The sequence below is a fragment of the Nannobrachium achirus genome (genome assembly GCF_963921795.1).
Source record: "Nannobrachium achirus genome assembly, chromosome: 2".
Taxonomy (NCBI): Eukaryota; Metazoa; Chordata; class Actinopteri; order Myctophiformes; family Myctophidae; genus Nannobrachium; species Nannobrachium achirus.
The window spans coordinates 71,312,203-71,334,575 of NC_137811.1; the positions used below are offsets into that span (position 1 = coordinate 71,312,203).

The window sequence follows — 22,373 nt, forward strand, 5'->3', positions numbered from 1 at the left end:
TAGTGTACCCTAGCGTCCCTTATTCTGCGTTTAACTTAAGCTTTATTTAAGCTGTATTAAAAAAATCACACCCGTGTGAACTGAGCGGTGGTCGTGGAGGCTGCGCAACAGCAAAACAAATAATATATATATTGTGTGTGTGTGTGTGTGTGTGTGTGTGTGTGTGTGTGTGTGTGTGTGTGGGTGTCTGGCCTGGCCTGAACAACAGCGCCCCTCCCTTAACATGTGTGGTCACAAAAGGTACTGTAGGCTACATAAAGACACGCATACAGACAGACAGACAGACAGACAGACAGACAGACAGACAGACCCACACACACGGCCACGTATAGGAGCGTTGTGACCACCGCTCAAAAAAAGAATTGGGCAAATAGCCAACATACATTCAACACGTCACATTCAAGTTGTTTGCCTATTAATGCCATCATCACACATCAGCTGCATGTTTACAGATAATATCATGAAAAGTCTGTCATGGGTCTGGCTCTAGTCTGTTGGTCATCTTCAACACAAACAGCACTGGTCTACTGGACCCAACTGCATGACTGACCTCTAAACTGGTTCACACTTCAAAACATTCTTACGTGCAGTCTTCCCGGGACTCAAACTATTGAAAATAGCAGATCTACAAGCTCACAAGGTGTTACAAAACATTTCAAATGTTGGAAAATCACTGGACTAGACCGAGAAGAATAATGCTCAACAACAATAAGATATCTTTATTGTTTTTGTTTCTAGACAACCTCAGGAGACAGAAGTGCTGTTTGTTCTCCTGAAGAGAAGACAACCTCTGCGTGGGTTCCCAATCTGTTCTTGCAGAGGATCATGTACCGGGTGGGAGGAGAGGACAACAGTTACCATGACAACAACACTCCCAGGTACTGTTACCCAGTGGGTTAAAAGACAACTTAGTTTTTTTTACAACAAGGGTAAATATTTTAGATTGTAATCTGAGAAAATAAAAGTTGAGTCTTAAAATGTTTTCATTTACAGCTTTCTCTCAATCCTTCATGGGCAGATGTGACTTATAAATATAAAGAAACCGCTGGCTTAATGTGTGTAGAAATACATATCGCTAAAACGATAGAAAGCTGTAAATGAAAACATTGACAGTGACAGTATTTTCTGCAACAGTCAGAGGGTGAAGCTATCAAGCTAAGGTCACGGTCAGTAGCAGCGTCACAGGCTCACGTATTTAGGTCTGATTAAAGCTCTTGTTTCTGCTCTACAACCTTTTGTGATTTGACACTTAAACGTTTTGACCGCCGGTTACAGAGCCCCCAAACGACCAGTGACCAGTGATGATGTAGATGACAAGCCCCTCAAGTTTTGGAAGACCACTGATGAAGATGTCCGCAGACCTTCTCAAGCGGTCAGTTCCTCAAACCTGTCTAACTTATTATGTAACTGATTACCCGTCTGGTGTTCGTTTCATATTGTGAAATTACGATTGCTATAAATTCTATTAATCTGTTCAGATGCGTGTTAGTGTAAAAAGTCAAGAAAGCACAAAAGGAGGAGCGCACACCTAAGTTAGTGAGGTGCTGACCACGCCAACAACAATGAATGAAAAGAAAGGGGCCGCACAGCTCTTCATGCAAATAATTTATTTAACCAATGTTTCGACTGTTGCCAGTCTTCCTCAGTGTAAAAAGTCTGCAGATTGTCATCATTGCTATAGAGCAGCGGTTCTCAAACTATGGGTCGCGACCCAAAGTGGGGTACCTGGAAGGTGCCGTTGGTGTCGCGTATTGGCAACCAAAAAATATATATTTTATTTATCATTAAAAAAAAAAAGTGCAGTCGTCGCTCCCAACTGAGGAGGAAGGCAACTTGTACACGGGGGACAAGTATGTGCAACGGGGGTGGGGCGATAGGTGATGGGATCGCCAAAAAAAGTTTGCTAATAATATGGGGTCGTGAGATCAAAACGTTTGAGAACCCCTGCTATCCACAAGTTTCCGTGGGAGTTTACTGGAGACTATCAGGACCAAACTTCCGGGTTTAACAGCAGACATACAAGCTCACGTCACGTCGCAGATGCAACCCGTTGTGAGCTTGTAAATCGGCGGCGGAAGATCGGTGCAGACGTCTGCTCAATGCACTATGGGGCGTAGGAAACTCGTGGATAGAGTGTTTGAACAAACACTATAGCAATGATTACTATCACAACACAGAGCTATTTAACACTGTTAATGAACAAAGTACTCTATAGCAATGATTACTATCACAACACAGAGCTATTTAACATTGTTACTGAACAAACGCTCGAACATTCTCTAGTTGTAGTTACTTGTATGTGTAATTTCTGTTTAATATTCTAGATTATTCTGATTCATTATTAGATGTAATAATATAATGTGTTTAATATTCTAGATGGTTCTGATTCATTATCATATTGAATGATAACATAATCCATGTGTTTATTGTTGTAGACTGGAGGAGAGTCCCTGATGGGTACCGATGGCCCCGGCACCCCCCCACATGGGGAGGGTCCTCAGAGTATCATCCCGAGGACCCTCCCCGTTCTACAAGGACCCTTCTACAAGGACCTTTCTACACAGACCCCCCAAACCTGTCTCACCACCCTCCCTGCTGGTATGCAGCCTTTATTTAACCTTTATTTAACCAGTAAAAACACATTGAGACACAGTCTCTTTTACAAGCGGGAACTGGCCAAGAGGCAGAAATAAAAATTAATCTTTGCTGCACATACCATACAAGACACCAGCAACAAAAATAGAACATCCATGATACACCACAAATTCCTAAATCTCCAAGGTGATACACATTTAGACAATATGAAAGCTAGTTCACATACATCGGGTAGAACTACACACTCAGTGTGCAACCTGTACCCAAAAAAACGAAAAAAAAAAAAACTACTGAGAAACTAGTAAACATCCGAGCAAATGCAAGTGTTTATATATCTATCTAAAGTGATTCTCTTAAAGCTTCTCAGAAGAATTAGCTCGGCCAATGTGAGTCTGGTCTGAAGGTCATTCCACGACGACCAGGGACCAAAGAAAGAGAGGCATTTTTTGCCTCCCTCAGATGTGAATGCAGGTACTTTACAGCGTAGCCATGGATTTGATCTGAGATTTAGCCCATTCCTGACCAATTCGAATTTGGAAGAGATGTAAGAGGGGAGCTCACCAAGTATCGCTTTATAGACAAAATTATGCCAATGTTGTAACCTGCGAGATAGTCTCTCAAGAACAGCCTCAGAGAACGCAGAGGCCGACCGATAGGTGTCGCCCTTTCTTCTTTGACGATGGGTTCCCAGATTGCCTGCGAGATGACAAAGAAGACCAGTCAACTGCAGCGTACAACATACAATGGTGAAGCCTGATGCCAGTTATCCGCTCCAGGCGGCTACCAGCATGTCTCATTGCATCCCCCCACATGGGGAGGGTCCTCAGGCAGGGGGGGCTCTCTCCATTCCGACATGTCGCCACACTTCGTATTGTCGGAGTGGCAACACTTCCATAGAGGTTAAAGGGCCTACACCATGCTTTTAAAACTATATTTTTTGTATAAATATATGCTCAAAATTGAGTCTTAGACAGGTTTTAACCCTCAACAAACACTCTGACCATTCTTTTTGTTTGTTCTAGCTCTACTATAATGAGGCTCTCCAGCTGCAATACCAAAACGGCCTCTGTTTGCTCAGGGGCGCATCTAGTGGGGTTTTTCCAGAAAAAAAAGAAGTTTTTTGGAAAAAAAGAAGTTTTTTGAAAAAAAAAAAGTTTTTGAAAAAAAAAAGTTTTTGAAAAAAAAAGTGTTTTGAAAAAAAGTGTTTTGAAAAAAAGTTTTTGAAAAAAAAGTTTTTTGAAAAATTTTTTTTTTGAAAAAAAAGTTTTTTGAAAAAAAAAGTTTTGAAAAAAAAAAGTTTTGAAAAAAAAATTTTTTTTTTACTCTGAAAAAAAAACGGGAAACGCGTGTGACGTCACATGCGTCAACTCTCAGAACAGCACTGTTCTGAGAACCCGTGGAAAGCTTTTCATCTCTGTCTTCCCAAAACCAGAGAAAGACACAATGTACAGAAATAGGACTTTGTGAGGATAGAAGGTGCCAGTGGGACCCCAAAAAAAGGTTTTAAAATAGAAAAAGTGAAAATTCATGGTGTAGGTCCTTTAAGGTTAGGGTTAGGGTAAGAGATAGGGTTAGTGTCTGTCGGAAAGGAGACATGTCAGAATGAAGAGATGCACCCCTCAGGCAGCTCCCAATATGTCTCACTGCAGCAGAACTCAGGTAAACATCGGAGGAGCATCCAGGCCCCCAGGTAGGGAAACACTGGACTAGAACAGTGGTTCTCTCGACCTTTTCAGGGCGCATCCCCCAAAATAATCACATTTTAACTGGGGACCCCCCACTCTGTCTCTCACTAAGAGTTGAGGAATTACTTTTTGTATAACACGGTTCTATTGTGAAAACAGCAGATCTACATGCTCACAACGCCTCGCAATGAGCGTGTAGATCGGCTATTTTCACAATTTCCGCCTCTAATATTTGACAGTTTGGCCAATGTTTAATTTGTCATTTTAGAGCAGGGGAGCCCAAAAGGTAGATCGTGATCTACCAGTAGATCACAAAGGCTGTGCAGGTAGACCACATGACATGCCCCTAAACATATATAATTAAAATAAAACCCCTTTTTGACATCTGTCAATTAAGGTGAATTGATTGACATCAAGAAGGGCCTGCCATCTCCCTTCATGGCTTCTAAAGTAGGCAAATTGAGGGGTTCTTTGCAATGCTACGAAAACAAAGCATTGCAAAGAACCCGAAAATCTACCACTTCCATACAGAATGGAATGAAGACTTTCCCCCCCACTATTTCCCATTCCATGTGTGTGTAATGCCAGCGCCAATATTCCAAAGCCTACATTTTTTGGGATGGGTAGATCACGTTGAGCTGGTCATTCTAAAAGTAACTCTCAAGTCAAAAAAGTGTGGGCACCCCTGTTTTAGAGGTATTAAAAAGTCCTTAAATTGTCACTTTGGAAATGTGCAGATACCAAAATCTCCCTTCACAATATGCTCTATTGGATTGTGGGCATTGCAGTTCCAACAGACCAGAGGTGTTTCTAAAAACAACACTGCAGATGAATGTTACTTCCTCCTCGGGGAACAAAATGCTCCCATCCCATTGAAAAGCATTGGCAGAATCAAACTCTATATACTGTAATAGATATGAGGCAACTCTGAGAGTTCTCCTTGTGTATCAGTTGGTCTTACTTTATTGTCTGTTCCATATGCCCACGGTAGAGCACTGGCTATTGTTTACAACAGGGGTCTTCAATGTTTTCATGGCAAGGACCCCTTAGTTGAGAGAGAGATGAAGCAGGGACCCCCACAACCTTCTCATAGATTCCATATAGTTTCATTGTTTGACAGCACAATCATCAGTGTATTTTGGATTCATGTCAATTTGTGTTTTCAGATATTTTACCACTTGAACCGTTAATAATTAATAAACTTGAGCTGTCACTATGTACTTAGTCTGCTCTTTTTCCCCTCTTTGCCAAAAATAGCCAATCTACAAGCTCACAACGCCTCGCAGTGCGATGTGTTGTGAGCTTGTAGATTTGCTATTTTTGGTTAAAGTTCTCAGAATATGGACTCTAGGGTTCAAGTGGTTAATAGAAAATAGGAGAAAAAACATCCTATCACACTAAGATTTGGAGGACCCCCTGTAGTAACTCTGAGTGAGGACCCCCTAGGGGAGTGGTCCCGGACCCCCTGTTGAAGACTCTTGGTTTACAACGGTAACACGCTAAGACGTCTTACAGGCGGCACTGCAGATGCAACCTCCAACGACGGTGCCAGTAAAAAGCTGCGGGTGGAGAAGGCCCCTCCGTCTCGTTTCCTACTCATCAGTGAGCTGCCCAACGACACCTCGGAGACGGAGATCAAAGCCCTGGGGCAGCCCTTTGGAAAGGTCTTCAAAATCGTTACACTCAAGGGAAAGAATCGGGTAAGACAACAAGACAAAAAACTCTCCGAAAGACTATCGGTTTACGTAGGTATTGTCTCTTGAGAACGGCAGTTGACTTAAATGTTTCCGCCTGAAAGTTGTAGTAGCCAGTATAGCAGATGTGCTCTTCCACTCCCCCAGTTCCATTTTGCCTTACTAGTAGCGTGAATATTGAATAAGAGGAAGGCAGCAGTAATTGACAATAGACGGTTGCTTACGTTCTGTTGCATTAAAATACAACAAAACACTTGTTATGTTTGCAAATCAGGGGATCTATTTGTCACTCACAAAAGTTATCCATACAGATGCTAATGCAAATACTTCGGGGTGGTGTTTCATTTGGGACCAATGCGACGGCAACGGTATCATGATTGTGGTTTTCATGGCAGTAGGTGGAGGTTTCTCCACCTCATTCTCTCTTAATATTACCCACTTGTGGTACCGGTTCAGTTAGCGACAAATTAAATCATGGATCGGGTTGGTTGTGAAGGAAGGCGTGTACGTGACTGTCATTGACCGCACATGTAGTCAAAAACAAATGGAGGTGGGCTTGGCTGGACACGGGAAAGATATTCAGGTCCTGGTGTCAGAAGCTGTGAGAACCAGGAGCCTGTTTCTGTTGTGTGTGCAACAGAAAGCTGTTAAATGGCAGCAACGGTAAAAATACGCTTTTCAAGCACAACAGCAACAGCTCTTACACCAACTTTTATCCCTGTTTAGGACAGGAGTAGTCGGGAGGGGGGGATGGTGGTAAGTCACATATTGGGACAAAATACATTTCCGTCTTGGGATTTTTGGCTTTAACGCCTCGCTTCTTTCATCTCGTTTGTTTTCTCCCGCCCAAGGCGTTTCTGGAGATGGGTACAAAGGAGGCGGCCGTCACCTTGATGAACCATTACACCACTGTGAAACCTCTCGTCCGTAACATCCCCGTCATCCTCCAGTACTCTAACCTCAAAGAGCAAGTAAGGCAACACAACACAGCTAGAATGGACGGTTTTGGGCATACAACGTTTGACTTATTTTACTAAAAGAGACTCAGTTAAACATTTCAAAGTATTGTAGAACATAATGTGAGCAAAGATGTGTGGGATTCTACGTCAGCCTACACAGACCCTATTATAGATGGGGCTGCATCTTTCAGAGCCATGTCGTAAGCTTGTAGATTGGCTATATTCACTTCGTAACACTGTCGTAGGACAACGTATAAAGTTGAGCTTGTCTGTGTCCTCCCCAGCGAGCCCAGGCGGCGCTGCAGGCGGTGTCTGAGGCCCTGGCAGTAGCTCCCAGCCCCGTGCTCCGCATCATGATTGACAACATGTCACAACCCGTCACACTGGACAAACTGCATCAGGTAACAATGTCCTCATTTTTGAGCTCTATGGCACAAAGTCGACAGGTGGCTCCTTCCAGTTAACTCTGCCGCTGGCTCTTTTGTTATCCTTTTTGTTCCCAGGTTTTTTCCAAATTTGGCACAGTCATGAAAATAATCACCTTCACCCAGAACAAGCAGTTCCAAGCCCTGCTCCAGTACAGCGATCCAGTCAGTGCCCGACAGTCCAAACTGGTAAGACCCATTTCACCCTGGCTACCAATGCAACCTCATTTAATTTGGTGTCTTTCCAGTTCAGTCTTGTGTTGTTTGGGCCAGAGCACATGAGCGGAGTGGAGCCAGGAGAAATGCCGCTCCGTGCTCCAGAGGGCTGTTGTCCCGCTCGCTATTCGCTCTGGTCGGCCACCGTGCTGCTCCGGTCCTTCGCTCACCGTGATTTGCGCATCTCTCGCTCCGCTCAGGTTCGCCGATCAGAGTCAACAGCCAAAATAAAAAGTATTTTGCCGCGTGTCTGAACCACTTCCTCCTTTGCCACAAGCGTTCCCAACACAAAGAGCCTACTGCCTGCGGTAACATGAGCCGCGAGCCTCGGCTCAACAAAAACATAATAATTAGAAAGAAAAAGAAAAGAATAAAATGAATAAAAAAACTGACAAATACTAAACGGAGTAAATATTATTTTTGAAAATAGTAGTGAAGTTTCGTTGTTGGGTTCTCTAACCCTTCTCTCTCTAAGTTTACTTTTATGTAGGCATTGTCTTTTTTAATAAGATGAGCAATATTAAATCCTGTTGGTTATTGATTAATCATTGGATTCGAGAGAGGGGGGCGACTCAGAATTGGTATGGTTCATTCAGCCAAAATCCGTCTTACTTGCATTTCAAATCGTATCCTTTGACTGGCTGGTGTGATGTAACTTAACTGACACAAGGTATTTATAAAAAGAATTGTGTGGATGACATTTGAGTGACATCTTGATCAAGGACATGCGCTAGGCTTGTCACGATACTGGATTTCTAACTTCGATCCGATATTTTGAAAAAATGTCGATACTCGTTACCATCGATAAATCGATATTTTTTACAACACTAACATGCGCTGCAAATTATTTGTCTGCTGTGCTGTGCAGCGTGTGCGAGGTTCATCTCTAGACATGTGGTGCGCGTCCCCAACAGGATCAGCTTGGAGCGGAGGACGGTCGGCGCTCCAAGGAGCTGGGAAAAAGTCCTCTCTCTTCTGCCGCTCAAACCCATTTTATAACTTGTTCGCTCAAACTCAGTTAAAAAATGCCCCGCTCCACTCTGCGCGCCGCTCCCACTCCACTCCGCTCACATGCTCTGGTTGGAGCTAGAGCCAGACCAATGCTTTAGCTGGGGCTAGAGCCAGTTCAATGCTCTGGTTGGGACTAGAGCCAGTTCTTTGGGTTCAATGCCGGTTTCAGAGACCACCAATTTATCAATGTTGTGACTGACATCTTGTCAAAAAACAAACTATTACATTTCCCTCTGAGACAAGTATCTGTATATTTCCTCCCCTCTCCCCAAGACCCTGGACGGTCAGAACATCTACAAATCGTGCTGCACGCTGCGCATTCATTTCTCCACAACGCTGGACAACCTAGAAGTCCAATACAACAACGACAAGAGTCGAGACTACACACGGCCGGACCTGCCGTCCGGTGACGGGAAGCCCATCATCAAGCCTCCAGTTGCTGCAGCCGTCAGCAAAGACTCCAGCTCCCAGCGTGTTAATTACCCAGGTACATCCCGCTCTTTAAATTCTTCCTAATTTGTATTTTGAATTGCTCATGTATGCAAAGCGGATGGTGGGTCTTATTATCGGAGATTAGAAAAACAGCAGCCAGTCTGCTAAAGGGGAACGATCTGTGGTGAAGGGAGACATTTAGCATGGCTGCTCGGTGGTAACATGCATAACCTACCAGTCTAAAGTTTGGACACAGCTTCTATTCATTGTGTTTGAGACTCTGTGTCCAAACCTTTGACTGGTAGGGTAGCTTTGGCTTGGTTGTAAGCGCTACACCCCACATGGCACGCCCATCTCTCTCCAGCAAAGACTATAAATATCCGGGGCATTAAATTAACACTCCCCACCAGCCCAACACTAGAAGATTGTGTCTATGCTCGATAAATCTCTGTTCTTTATTCATACTTTATTCATACGGATCCCCATTAGCTGCCACCAAAGTAGCAGCTACTCTTCCTGGGGTCCACAAAAACATAACAATACATAATACAATACAAAACATAACACAGCACAATACAATAGAAACATGTAGTCTTACAAAAAGTAGGCACTGAACTAGTAATTAGAACTAGTCAAAAGTTCCTTAGGCCACGTCCACATAGTTAAGGAATATTCCTTGCCGGTTCCTTATCCTTATCGGTTCCTTATCGGATCCATATCAAAATAAGAATTCCATTTCCCACAATGCTTTGCGCGAAGTGGGCGGTTCCGCGAGAGGTGGGAGAACTTACTGCTGCCTGTTGTCCTATTGGTTGGTGGTTGAACCCCGCCCCTTTGTCTCATCACGGCTTCCCCCTGCAGCTTGGCTGTGGAGAGACGAGGGGGAGGAGTCAAAAAGCAAGGATGTGGCCACACCCCCCACCGCAGCCAATCATCAGCAGCACAGGAACGAGAAGCCCATGAATGGAAGGGAGGCGGCGACCACTGCTGCCGTGGAGGCGGAGTCATCTCACCGCTCAGCTGGAGGCTCCGCCCAGTCAACAGGTGGAGGCAGGAAGGCACGCCCCTGTAGTGACGAGGGGGAGGAGTCAAACAGCGTGGATGTGGCCACGCCCCCCACCGCAGCCAATCAGCAGAAGCACAGGACAAGAAGTGGACGGAAGGCGGCGACCACTGCTGCCGTGGGGGCGGAGTCATCTCGCCGCTCAGCTGAAGGCTCCGCCCAGTCGACAGGCGGAGGCAGGAAGAACCGCCCCAATGGGAGGGACCGTTACAGGTGTGTGTGTGTGTGTGTGTGTGTGTGTGTGTCTTTTCTCTTATCCCTAATACCAGTAAGACTCCCTAATTGGGAGAGAAGCGACCGTAGGTCGCTTATCTCCACAAATAGGGCAAAAATGTGTTTTTCCAAAATCTTCCTGATCCATGTTGATGACATGAGTGTAGACATACTGTGTAGTGATTTTCGTGATTTTAGGGCAAAATCTGTAGGAGCAGTGTCCAAAAATGTGTTTTTAAAAATCGGCCTGAAGGTGGCGCTATATGGGACAGATTCATGTTGATGGGATGAGTGTAGACATACTGGGTACCGATTTGCGTGATTTTAGGGCAAAAATTTTAGGAGCAGTGTCCAAAAATGTGTTTTGCAAGAATCGGCCTCATGGTGGCGCTAGAAGAGGGCCATGTGAGAAATGAAGGGTGGGGTCTCCGCGCCGCCGAGGCGGACGAATAGGTACCGGCCCCGGCTCCCCCGGTCGCTCCTAGCCGGAGTTACGGCATTTTATGTGAGCTGCAGTGTAGGGGGTCCTCCACTGGGGGCGCCACCACTTTTGCATCCGTTCTGGAGCACCAGGAGTCGGTGGTCCCCGGGAATTCCCCGTGAGCAGCCCCGTTGGGGTGGTCACTGGTCATTTGGTCATTTTTGCACATTTGGTCATTTTTTACATCTGGGGGTCCCCCAGGGACCCTGTAGATCCGGGGGTCCTTGGAGGTTGTAGTTTGGCAGGTAAGGAGTGTGTGTGCAAAATGTGGCATGGATGGGGGCAACGGTTGTGGAGATATGAGCAGGGCAAAAGTGTGACGTGTGACGTGACTCACGGACGGACATTTTTTTACACCTGGGGGTCCCCCAGGGACCTGGGGGTCCCTGGAGCTCCGGGGGTCCTTGGAGGTTGTAGTTTGGCAGGTAAGGAGTATTTGTTGACACCATCCACAAGGAGGTGCTAATGCTAGAGGTAGGCTGTGTCTTTGACCTGTACAGGGACCAAGCATTCCAAGATAAGTACCGTATGTGAAATACCAACCACTACTTGAGACCATCACCAGCCTAGGATACACTTGTAGATATAGTGTACTGATTTTCGGAAGCCTTGGACATGTACATAAATGCACCACGAGAGGCCTGCAGATTGCTGGCTTGACAAAGACAAGAGCCCAACAAGTAGTAAAGTACTGCTCTGTCTCAGCTATTATTGGCGTCTTAGCAGTGTGGAGAAGGAGGTGCTATGTGTACCCATAAGTGCTCAGTATTGATTAACCCTGATATATTTGTTTCCTTGTTTATGAAATGTAATTTGTGGAACCAAATAAAGTATTTAAAATGTGTGTGTGAGAGAGAGAGAGGCATAAGGACTCAATTCTGAGAAAATAGGAGGAAAATGTTGAGATATTTGTACTTTACTTGAGTTATATCCAATAGTGTTACTTTTTAGATTTTCATTATTATTACAAAACATACATTAACCACTTGCAGCACCATATATAAAGTATCTTGGCCATTTGAAACTAGCCGCTGTACAAGGTCACAATGCATCACGCTACGCATTGTGAGCTTTTTAGATCTGCTATTTTCAATAGATTTGCATACATTTTATACTCTTGAAAACGTGTGAAATGGGATATTCCATACATTGAGTACTTTTTACTTTTGGTACTTTGATTACATTTTTATACCAATACCTTTGTACTTTTACTTGGAGTCAATTTTGAATTCCGGACTTTTACTTGTAACTGAGTACCTTTTCCACTACTCACTGCAAGATACTCTGTGTGTGTGTGTGTGTGTGTGTGTGTGTGTGTGTGTGTGTGTGTGTGTGTGTGTGTGTGTGTGTGTGTGTGTGTGTGTGTGTGTGTGTGTGCGTGTGCGCGTGTGTGCGTGTCCGTGCGCAGCAACATGGACTCTAACCTGACCATGGAGTGTGAGACGGAGGAGTTTGATCCATGGAAGGGTGAAGATGAAGATGATGCACAGGAAGATGACTGTGAGTTCGAGGATGATGGTGGTAAGTACTGTCGCTGACCGTCACTATGCCAGTTGAGTTGCAGCTGGAGCAAGCATGGGTGATCGTTATTATCGTTTCAACGGGGTCTGCGGGGATACTGCAGGGGGTCCCGATTTTTCTTTTAAAAAAAGAGAGACAAATATGGAATTTCTCTTAACATAAAAAAACTTGATTCTGTCTCTTGAATATCTTGTATACATGACTATTGTGCAATTGACAGATTGTTAGTGATAGATTGATATAAAAACCTGCAGCATTTGTGTCACGCTACCCTGAAACGGTTACCCTGTAACGTTTGTCTATGCTAGAGACAACTGCTCAATCTCACGCACGCACGCACGCACGCACGCACACACACACACACACACACACACACACACACACAATCTGTCTCGTTTACACACAGTTTTAAATGTAGCCTACAAGGTCACAATGTGAGTTATTGTGAGAAAATCCGTTCTGGACAAGCAACACCGTCATGCAACAGAATATAAACCAACTAAACCAACATGGAGTTCCGGTCTTATTGAATGCTGCTGATGCTAGTGATGTGTGATGATAGCACTGCTTGCAGATGGGACCTCCAACGACGGTGCCAGTAAGAAGCTGCGGGTGGAGGAGGCCCCTCCGTCTCGTGTCCTACTCATCAGTGAGCTGCCCAACGATGCCTCGGAGACGGAGATCAAAGCCCTGGCGCAGCCCTTTGGCAAGGTCACCAAGATCCTTACACTCAAGCGAAAGAATCAGGTAAAACAACCAGTTTACTGTAGGTATTGTTTAGCCTCTTGAGACAGACAGTTCACTGACACAATTGTCAAATGTTTCCGCCTGAAAGTTGTAGTAGCAAGTGTAGCAGATGTGTTCTCCCACTCCCCCAGTTCCATTTAACCCTAGTTTAGTTTAGTTTAGTTTAGTTTATTTGCACATTTAAAAAAAAAAACATATGAAGAAACAAAATAGAAAAAGACAAAACAATACATCATAAAGACAAAGACAAGACAAGACAAGACAAGACAAAATAAAAATAAAATCGTTGTGTGAATAAGCCCTACTAGTTGAAGCCTCTAGCTTATTGCTTAGCAGAAATGGGAGTGTGATGAGTAATCGATTTAATTGTTTAAAAGTCTAGATATAAGTAGTTTACTTTACTCTTTTTTTTTTTCACGCGGCCCCGCGGCCATACCGAGCGTTCGTTCTTTTCCGCGCAAGAACCTGTCTGAGCAGATGAGTGGTGGCGCAGGTGTCTGCAGCAGAAGCCGCACCAGTAACGCTAGTCTGTTATCTTCAGCGCACATAAAAAATAATGGCGGAAATAATGAATTATTCTTTTTCAAAAAAAGGTAAGCCATTTTGATGGCCGAGAGCAGACTATAAACATCATAGATGGCAGTAAAAGAGTTCAGGAAAGCAAACTATGGGGGGAAATGGTTTACATTTGTGTTTCTTTTATCTGGTCCCTTTGTTTTTTCCCACCCAAGGCGTTTCTGGAGATGGGTACGGAGGAGAATGCCATCACCATGGTGAACTATTACTCCACAGTGAGACCTTACATCCGTATATTCCCCGTCCTCATCCAGTACTCCAACCTCAAAGAGCAAGTAAGGCAACATAACACAGTCAGAGTGGACAGTTTTGGGCATACAATGTTAGACTTATTTTACTCAGGTATTAAGTTAAACATTTCAGGGGGCACGGTGGCGCAGTGGTTAGCGCTTCGCCTCACAGCTAGAAGGTCCTGGGTTCGACGGGGGACGCTGTGGGCGCTGGGGGCGTGCTCCTCCCTCCGCGTCATCAGCACCCACACCCTAGGTGGGGTTGGCGATAGGGCCTTTCTGTGTGGAGTTTGCATGTCTCCCCGTGTCTCCTAGGGTAGATGCCCTCACAAAAACATGCAGTAGTCCTGGTTTCTATACTACCTCCCCCTAGCCAGCCAGGTGCTCCCCAATTCCCCTGGCGCGGCAGGGGGAGAGCGGAAACCAGGACTACAGGTTAGGTAGTTGGCACTGGGTGAGAAAATGGGTTGCAAAACCGTGGGATAAAAAAAAAAAAAAAGTTTTAGAGATTATAACATGAACAAAAATGTGTGGGATTCTACATCAGCCTACACATCCTGCACTATAGGGGCAGCAATAGTTGAGTGGTTAGTGAGCCTGCCCGGGGAGCCAGAGCCCCTGGTTGTCCCAGGTAAGATTCCCGGCCAGGCCAAGCCACGCCATGTGTCGATGTGTCCCTGAGCAAGACTCTTAACCTCTAATTGCTCCCGTGCGACAAATCTCACGTATGTGCAAATGTACTGTGACAAAAAAACACCAAGTTGTGGGGCCTATTATTATTATTATATTGGTTACATACCCTATTATAGATGGGGCTGCCTCTGTCAGAGCCATGTCGTAAGCTTGTAGATTGTCTGTATTCACTTCGTAACACTGTCGTAGGACAACGTATAAAGTTGAGCTTGTCTGTCCTCCCCAGCGAGCCCAGGCGGCGCTGCAGGCGGTGTCTGAGGCCCTGGCAGTAGCTCCCAGCCCCGTGCTCCGCATCATGATTGACAACATGTCACAACCCGTCACACTGGACAAACTGCATCAGGTAACAAAACCCTCACTGCTTTATAGCGCAAAGTCATTGGGTGGCTCCTTCCAGTTAACTCTGCCGTTGGCTCTGGTTTAAATTACCGTTTTTGTTATCCTTTTTGTTCCCAGATCTTTTCCAAGTTTGGCACAGTCATGAAAATAATCACCTTCACCCAGAACAAGCAGTTCCAAGCCCTGCTCCAGTACAGCGATCCCGTCAGCGCCCGACAGTCCAAACTGGTAATTTCACCCTGGCTACCAATGCAACCTCATTTGGTGTCTTTACAGTTCAGTCTTATTGTTGGGACTAGAGCCAGACCAATGCCAAATCTTTGGGACCAATGCCGGTTTTGAGAGCCCTAGACCAAGACCACCAATTATCAATATTGTGACTGACATCTTGTCAAAGACGTAAAATACAAATAATCAATAATATTCTGATTGATATATATATTTTAATGAACTATATTAAATTTCAATCTGAGACAAGTATCTGTATATTTCCTCCCCTCTCCCCAAGGCCCTGGACGGTCAGAACATCTACAACGAGTGCTGCACGCTGCGCATTCATTTCTCCACAACGCTGGTCAACCTCGACGTCCAATACAACAACGACAAGAGTCGAGACTACACACGGCTAGACCTGCCGGCCGGTGACGGGAAGCCTGTTACGACCCGCAAAACCAGGGGTACAAAGCCATAACATGTTTAAGACGGACACCAGTTGATTTAGCATAGCATAGCTTAACAAAAAAGGGGAACAATCTGTGGTGAAGGGAGACATTTGGCATGGCTGCTTAGTGGTAACATGCATACAGTAGCTTTGGCTTGGTTGTAAGCGCTATACACCAACATTGATTGATTGAATATTTTATTATTAGACAAAAATGGAGAACAGTACAAGAGTCCTGCTGGGCATCGACGTAGTGGCAGGAAGGCAAGCCGTCCAGGACGCTACAATGACCTGGACCCGGAGACTCCCAACCTCCAGATGGACGTGGATGATGATCATGATGATGAAGATGGTGATGGTGGTGTTGGTGATGGTGATTGGCTCCCAAAGTCAGTGGAAAAGAAGGCGCGGTCCCAACCGTCCCATGCAGCCATTGGTAAGAATTGATATCATGAAATATTGTGTTTTCTGTTTTTGATTGATTGAATATTTTATTAGACAAAAATGGAGAACAGTATAGTCAATACAATAGAAATGTAGTACAGTGCAAGTACAGTTAACTCATCTAGTGCCATTCCCGAGATATCTCGCGAAATGTACTCGAGTATCTGTAGTGCCATTCACGGGATATCTCGGGAAAAGTAATATATTACTGTAACGGCGAGTACATTACCGAGAAGAATGGCTGGCGGTCCGGAGACGAAATCCGTCGCTGATTTCGCATCATCACGGCTCCACGAGCACAAAATAGTCCCATCCATAACATTGAGGTGGACGGGGGATCTCATCTTTAATGTCCATTATCTCAAAACTACACTTTAGAAGCTAGGATGGAGGCAGATGCTCGCTTATGTTACACAGTTATAAAAGCTCCCGGTCGGCCATTACACAACTCCACGTGGACACGGATCGGTTCCGGCGCACGATCCGATGACGTCAGACCGGAAGTGATTGCGCGGTGGACTTCTGGCCTTCAAAATAAGACAACGCAAGTGAATGGGACCTGAAGGAGGCACTTTGGACATTATAATCCGTTAATGTCTGGGGCTCAGAATGAGTTAAACACCCTGCCTAAAAGGAGCATCCCAAATAAGTCCTTTTATGGTCTTGTTTATGTCGGAAGTCCTTGGTATTCAATTCATGGACATAACAAATAGCAAGCAAAAAAAAACATTCAAAAATCATTGCAGTTAAAAAAACACTGTGCAGGGTAGAGGAAACAGGGGGTTGGCTAAGGTAAGGGTGGGGGCGGGTGCTCACTTCTCGCCTGTCTATGGGAGAAGTGATAGCTACCTCCGCCTCTGGCCTCCTGAAAGGTGAGTTTTCAGGGCAGTTTTGAAGGAGCCAAGGAGGCCAGTGAGCTACATGTTTTAAGGTTTTAAGGGAAGTAGTCATGGAATTCCACACCTGGGTGGCAGTGTTGTAGAAGGAGAATTTACCCATGTTTGTCTTATGGGTTTGTGTTATCAGATCGTTGTGTGCGCTCCCTCTGGTGTTGTGGCTGTGGGTGTCGCTAACTTTTTGGAGATGTTTGGTCAGATGCGGGTACTGAGGGGAAAGTCAATCCCATTTTTAGTTGTTTAACTTTTAGTTGTCTTCAATGCTGAGCCATCTTAGGCGAGCAAAATGTGTGAGAGAAACGTCGGTCATGGGCCCCAGGTCGGGAAGTAGGCGATTCAGTTTGACTCAGTGTTGTACCCGAACGCGTTCAAAGAACGATCGTTCATGAACAAGTTCATATTTTGGGCGAACGTGAACTGAACGTAATTCTTTTCGCTTGATGAACGATATTGTCGAACGCGGTCATTCTGACGCCCGTGAACGGAGTTCGTCGGCGTTCGTCGGCCGTTCATGCGGCGGTCCGCGCCTCCGCGGTCGTCTGTCCTCTCCTCTCTCTTTTCATTCACATGCTCCAATAGCACACACTGCACGCAGCCCCTCGTGAACGTTGATATAAGGTGCTGTCTGCACTCTGCTGCTGCACTGTGAATCTCCTCCTCGTTACGTGTCTCGCAAGCCTGACTATATACTTTGTCCTATGTGTGTTGCACGGCGAAAATAGCTGATCTGCAAGCTCACAACGCGTCGCATCCACGAGACAACGTGAGCTTGTAGATCAGCTATTTTAACCAACGCGGAAACATGCTGTGCGCGAGGTTTAGAAACGTATGCCTTCTAGTGGGGTTCCTTGTACATGTAATTTTTTGTTTTCATTTCAAATGTGTGTTAAATTTTATTTTTCACTTCCAATTTGTAGATTATGGTCTATAGAACAATTTTGGTTCGAGTGTCAAGACAGTGGATTGAAGAAAAATATATTTTTTGCCCTATTTCCAAAATGACCAAAATCGGAATTGTGTTTTTTGAACAATGTCTTAGTTTTCCCACAACTGCTGTGTAATATATTTTTTTTTATTGCTATATCAAGTCAATACTGTGTGGGGAATCAATTGGAGTCAAATATTTGTTTTGAATATTATGATATTTCACACAATGAGACAATAACATGGTTATTACATTCAGCCCTTCACAATAAGGGTGCAGGAAGACTGGGAACTAGGCAGTGGGCACATAACTATTGTGGGCACTTCAATGTTAAGTTGGATTAAATTATTGCTGTGTGTGGTTCTATATGGGCTGTGTCAATAGTTTTGACAAATAATAGCATGCAGCAACGTCTAAACATTTATATAATATATATATAGACCTAGGCTATATATTCTTTTTCTTCTTTTTTTTTTTTTTTGAATAGCCAAAGTATAAAAAAAATATGGTTAAAAAAAGAACGAAAAAGAACTTTTGGGGAACCATGAACTTAGTTCAAAATATAGAATTATGAACTATGAAATTAACTAGTTCATTTTAGAAGTTCTGAACTTGAACTTGAACTAGTTCGTTTTTAAAGTGAACTTTCCCAACACTGCAGTTTGTTTTGGGAGGTTTGGAGCTTAGTCTTTAGTGGCTTTTTGAAGTTGGAGTACCATGAGGTCCTGAGGGCACTTTTGTTGATAAAAGTGGAAATTCTGCCCAGGAATCTTGTTCTTTGATTTACTTTTTTGATCACCATTGTTGGGTAATCTCTTCCTTGCTAGAGATTACTGTATCACCAACTTTGACCTTGAAATTGTTTACATTTATCTCACTTAGAGATTGCCTGGTCCCAAAACGAATGGATTCTGTCTTACCAAGGTGTAGAGACAGTTTGTTATCAGTAAGCCAAGTACGAATTTTGGTGACTTCTGAGCTGAGAGCTTCCTCAACCTGCAATTTGTCCTCTCCCGAGATCAGGAGTGCTGAGTCATCAGCGAACAGGATGGAACAGTTTGCAGTTACAGGCAGCATTCATGACATGGCGTTAATATAAAGAGGAGGAACAGTAACTTCCCTAGAATGCTTCCTTGAGGAACACCGCAGTTCACCGGGAGGGACGAGGACAAGGTTCCAAATGGTAACAAGGTTACCATTTGTTCTCTTCCCTCAAGGTAGACATGGCGCGCCCATCTCCAACAATGCCTATATATATATATCCCTACAGCTTGATCTAAGCCGGGGCATTAAATTAACACTCCTCACCGGCCCAACTCTAGAAGATTGTGTCTATGCTCGATAAATCTCTGTTCTCAATCTTCGTTGGCAAGTAGCCACTGAACTAGTGATTAGAACAAGTCAAAAGTTGCTAAGGGGTTTCTGTTTTTAACAAGTGACAGCTTGTTTGTAGCGATGGACCCCATGCTATAATTGTGTGTTTCTGTGTTTTTTCCCCCCCTACAAGGAGCCATGAATCCACTTAGTACTGCTGCGGCCCCAGCTGCTGCGGCTGGGAGGGTGGAGCTGGACGGACATGGACAGTCTGCCTCTGGCGGGGATCTCCTGGTCAGCAACCACAATGAAGAGGTTAGCCACACACACACACGCACGCACGCACGCACGCACGCACGCACGCACGCACGCACGCACACACACACACACACACACACACACACACACACACACAACTCACGCACGGACATAAACAGCCTGCCTGGACTCTATACTTGAACTTCCTATCATTCATTATCATGTCATTATCAGAAACACGTTGACCATGTCCGTTTTGACACTGTCAACGTTCATTTCTCAGCCTGAAAGACGCTGAAGACTCCTGCTGTTTAGCAATGGTTACTATCACAATATAGACATATTTAACCCATTAAGACCTGAGTCTGATTCTACTACTATTTGTCTGAAGAACCTGTCAGTGGTGCTCAAACTTTTTCATGTCAAAATGATATGTAATTGGCTGCCGACCCCCTCTCAAAATATGTTGTTCCACTCTGCCCCCAGAAGCAAAGTTTTAGTTAAACATATTGGCTTTAAAAATACTATATATATTCAAAGATTTGCATAAAAATGTCAAAAATAGCAGATCTACAAGCTCATAGCGTGTCACAAAGTAATGTGCTGTGAACCTTTTAGAACTGCTAGATTTAACGAATAAAAAAAAATCACGTACTCTAGCTTTAAATGTATGAATGGTCCTTCCAAGGCCTCCGGACGCAGGATGTGGAGTGCCAAGGGGGAGGAGTCAAAAAGCATGGATGTGGCCACGCCCCCCACCGCAGCCAATCAGCAGCGGGAGGCGGCGGACACTGCTGCCTTGGGGGCGGAGTCATCTCACCACTCAGCTGGAGGCTCCTCCCAGTCGACAGGCGGAGACAGGTAGGGAAATGGGAGGGACCGTTACAGGGATGTGTGTGTGTGTGTGTGTGTGTGTGTGTGTGTGTGTGTGTGTGTGTGTGTGTGTGTGACTAAATTCTGAATAACTCATGATTAGGTCCGTCACAATTATTACATAATCGTCTAATCGCAATTAGTTTACATAATCACAATTATTTTGTGATAATGTTCATAATGTTGAAAAATGTTTATACATGTTCAAACATTTTAAAAAAAATAGTGGGAATAGCGGATTTACAAGCTCATAACGCGTCGCGATGCGACGCGTTATGAGCTTGTAGATCGGCTATTTCCACTATCAATGTTCTTTTTAAAGTGTAAAGTGTACTTCATTTCTTTGTATATTTAGGTTATGTGCCATATCTACCGTGTGCAACTTCAAGGCCTACAAGCCAAACAGAAATGTGATTATCAACGACAAAAACACAATTAAATCGTTAATCGCAAATATTTGAGTGACAATTAATCGTCATGTAAAATGTCATAATCGTGACAGCCCTACTCATGATATCAAGATACAAAGTCACCGTGTGTGTGTGTGTGTGTGTGTGTGTGTGTGTGTGTGTGTGTGTGTTGTGTGTAGGTGTGTGTGTGTGTGTGTGTGTGTTGTGTGTTGTGTGTGTGTGTGTGTGTGTGTGTGTGTGTGTGTGTGTGTGTGTGTGTTGTGTGTGTGTGTGTGTGTGTGTGTGTGTGAGAGTGGCATAATGACTAAATTCTGAGTAAATGGAGGAAAACTAACTCATGATATCAAGATGGAGTTACATGTGTGCGTCTCCGTGTGCAGCAACATGGACTCTAACCTGATCATGTGCGTCTCCGTGTGCAGCAACATGGACTCTAACCTGATCATGTGTGCGTTTCCGTGTGCAGCAACATGGACTCTAACCTGATCATGTGTGCGTCTCCGTGTGCAGCAACATGGACTCTAACCTGATCATGTGTGCGTCTCCGTGTGCAGCAACATGGACTCTAACCTGATCATGTGTGTCTCCGTGTGCAGCAACATGGACTCTAACCTGATCATGTGTGTCTCCGTGTGCAGCAACATGGACTCTAACCTGATCATGTGTGCGTCTCCGTGTGCAGCAACATGGACTCTAACCTGATCATGTGTGCGTCTCCGTGTGCAGCAACATGGACTCTAACCTGATCATGTGTGTGTCTCCGTGTGCAGCAACATGGACTCTAACCTGATCATGTGTGTCTCCGTGTGCAGCAACATGGACTCTAACCTGATCATGAGTGTCTCCGTGTGCAGCAACATGGACTCTAACCTGATCATGTGTGTCTCCGTGTGCAGCAACATGGACTCTAACCTGATCATGTGTGTCTCCGTGTGCAGCAACATGGACTCTAACCTGATCATGTGTGCGTCTCCGTGTGCAGCAACATGGACTCTAACCTGATCATGTGCGTCTCCGTGTGCAGCAACATGGACTCTAACCTGATCATGTGTGCGTCTCCGTGTGCAGCAACATGGACTCTAACCTGATCATGTGTGCGTCTCCGTGTGCAGCAACATGGACTCTAACCTGATCATGTGTGCGTCTCCGTGTGCAGCAACATGGACTCTAACCTGATCATGTGCGTCTCCGTGTGCAGCAACATGGACTCTAACCTGATCATGGAGTGTGTGTGTGTGTGTGTGTGTGTGTGTGTGTGTGTGTGTGTGTGTGTGTGTGTGTGTCTCCGTGTGCAGCAACATGGACTCTAACCTGATCATGTGTGTGTCTGTGTGCAGCAACATGGACTCTAACCTGATCATGTGCGTCTCCGTGTGCAGCAACATGGACTCTAACCTGATCATGTGTGCGTCTCCGTGTGCAGCAACATGGACTCTAACCTGATCATGTGTGTGTCTCCGTGTGCAGCAACATGGACTCTAACCTGATCATGGAGTGTGTGTGTGTGTGTGTGTGTGTGTGTGTGTGTGTGTGTGTGTGTGTGTGTGCGTCTCCGTGTGCAGCAACATGGACTCTAACCTGATCATGTGCGTCTCCGTGTGCAGCAACATGGACTCTAACCTGATCATGTGCGTCTCCGTGTGCAGCAACATGGACTCTAACCTGATCATGGAGTGTGTGTGTGTGTGTGTGTGTGTGTGTGTCTCCGTGTG

The 22,373-nt window shown here is 44.9% G+C and overlaps 1 protein-coding gene across 3 annotated transcripts in view; it reads left to right on the plus strand.

The window, feature by feature from the left end:
- LOC308295207 (uncharacterized protein) overlaps positions 1-22,373 on the plus strand; it is a 36,412-nt gene that overhangs the window by 104 nt on the left and 13,935 nt on the right. For all 3 annotated transcript variants that reach the window (XM_080738206.1, XM_080738207.1, XM_080738208.1), the window contains exons 2-19: positions 739-878; positions 1,276-1,372; positions 2,436-2,598; positions 5,796-5,980; positions 6,826-6,945; positions 7,218-7,334; positions 7,437-7,547; positions 8,859-9,072; positions 9,879-10,293; positions 12,183-12,295; positions 12,870-13,042; positions 13,774-13,893; positions 14,768-14,884; positions 14,998-15,108; positions 15,389-15,557; positions 15,750-15,977; positions 19,314-19,435; positions 20,067-20,239. In XM_080738206.1, the coding sequence (XP_080594332.1) occupies positions 739-878; positions 1,276-1,372; positions 2,436-2,598; positions 5,796-5,980; positions 6,826-6,945; positions 7,218-7,334; positions 7,437-7,547; positions 8,859-9,072; positions 9,879-10,293; positions 12,183-12,295; positions 12,870-13,042; positions 13,774-13,893; positions 14,768-14,884; positions 14,998-15,108; positions 15,389-15,557; positions 15,750-15,977; positions 19,314-19,435; positions 20,067-20,239 (2,888 nt within the window). The remainder of the gene's footprint in view (positions 1-738; positions 879-1,275; positions 1,373-2,435; positions 2,599-5,795; positions 5,981-6,825; positions 6,946-7,217; positions 7,335-7,436; positions 7,548-8,858; positions 9,073-9,878; positions 10,294-12,182; positions 12,296-12,869; positions 13,043-13,773; positions 13,894-14,767; positions 14,885-14,997; positions 15,109-15,388; positions 15,558-15,749; positions 15,978-19,313; positions 19,436-20,066; positions 20,240-22,373) is intronic.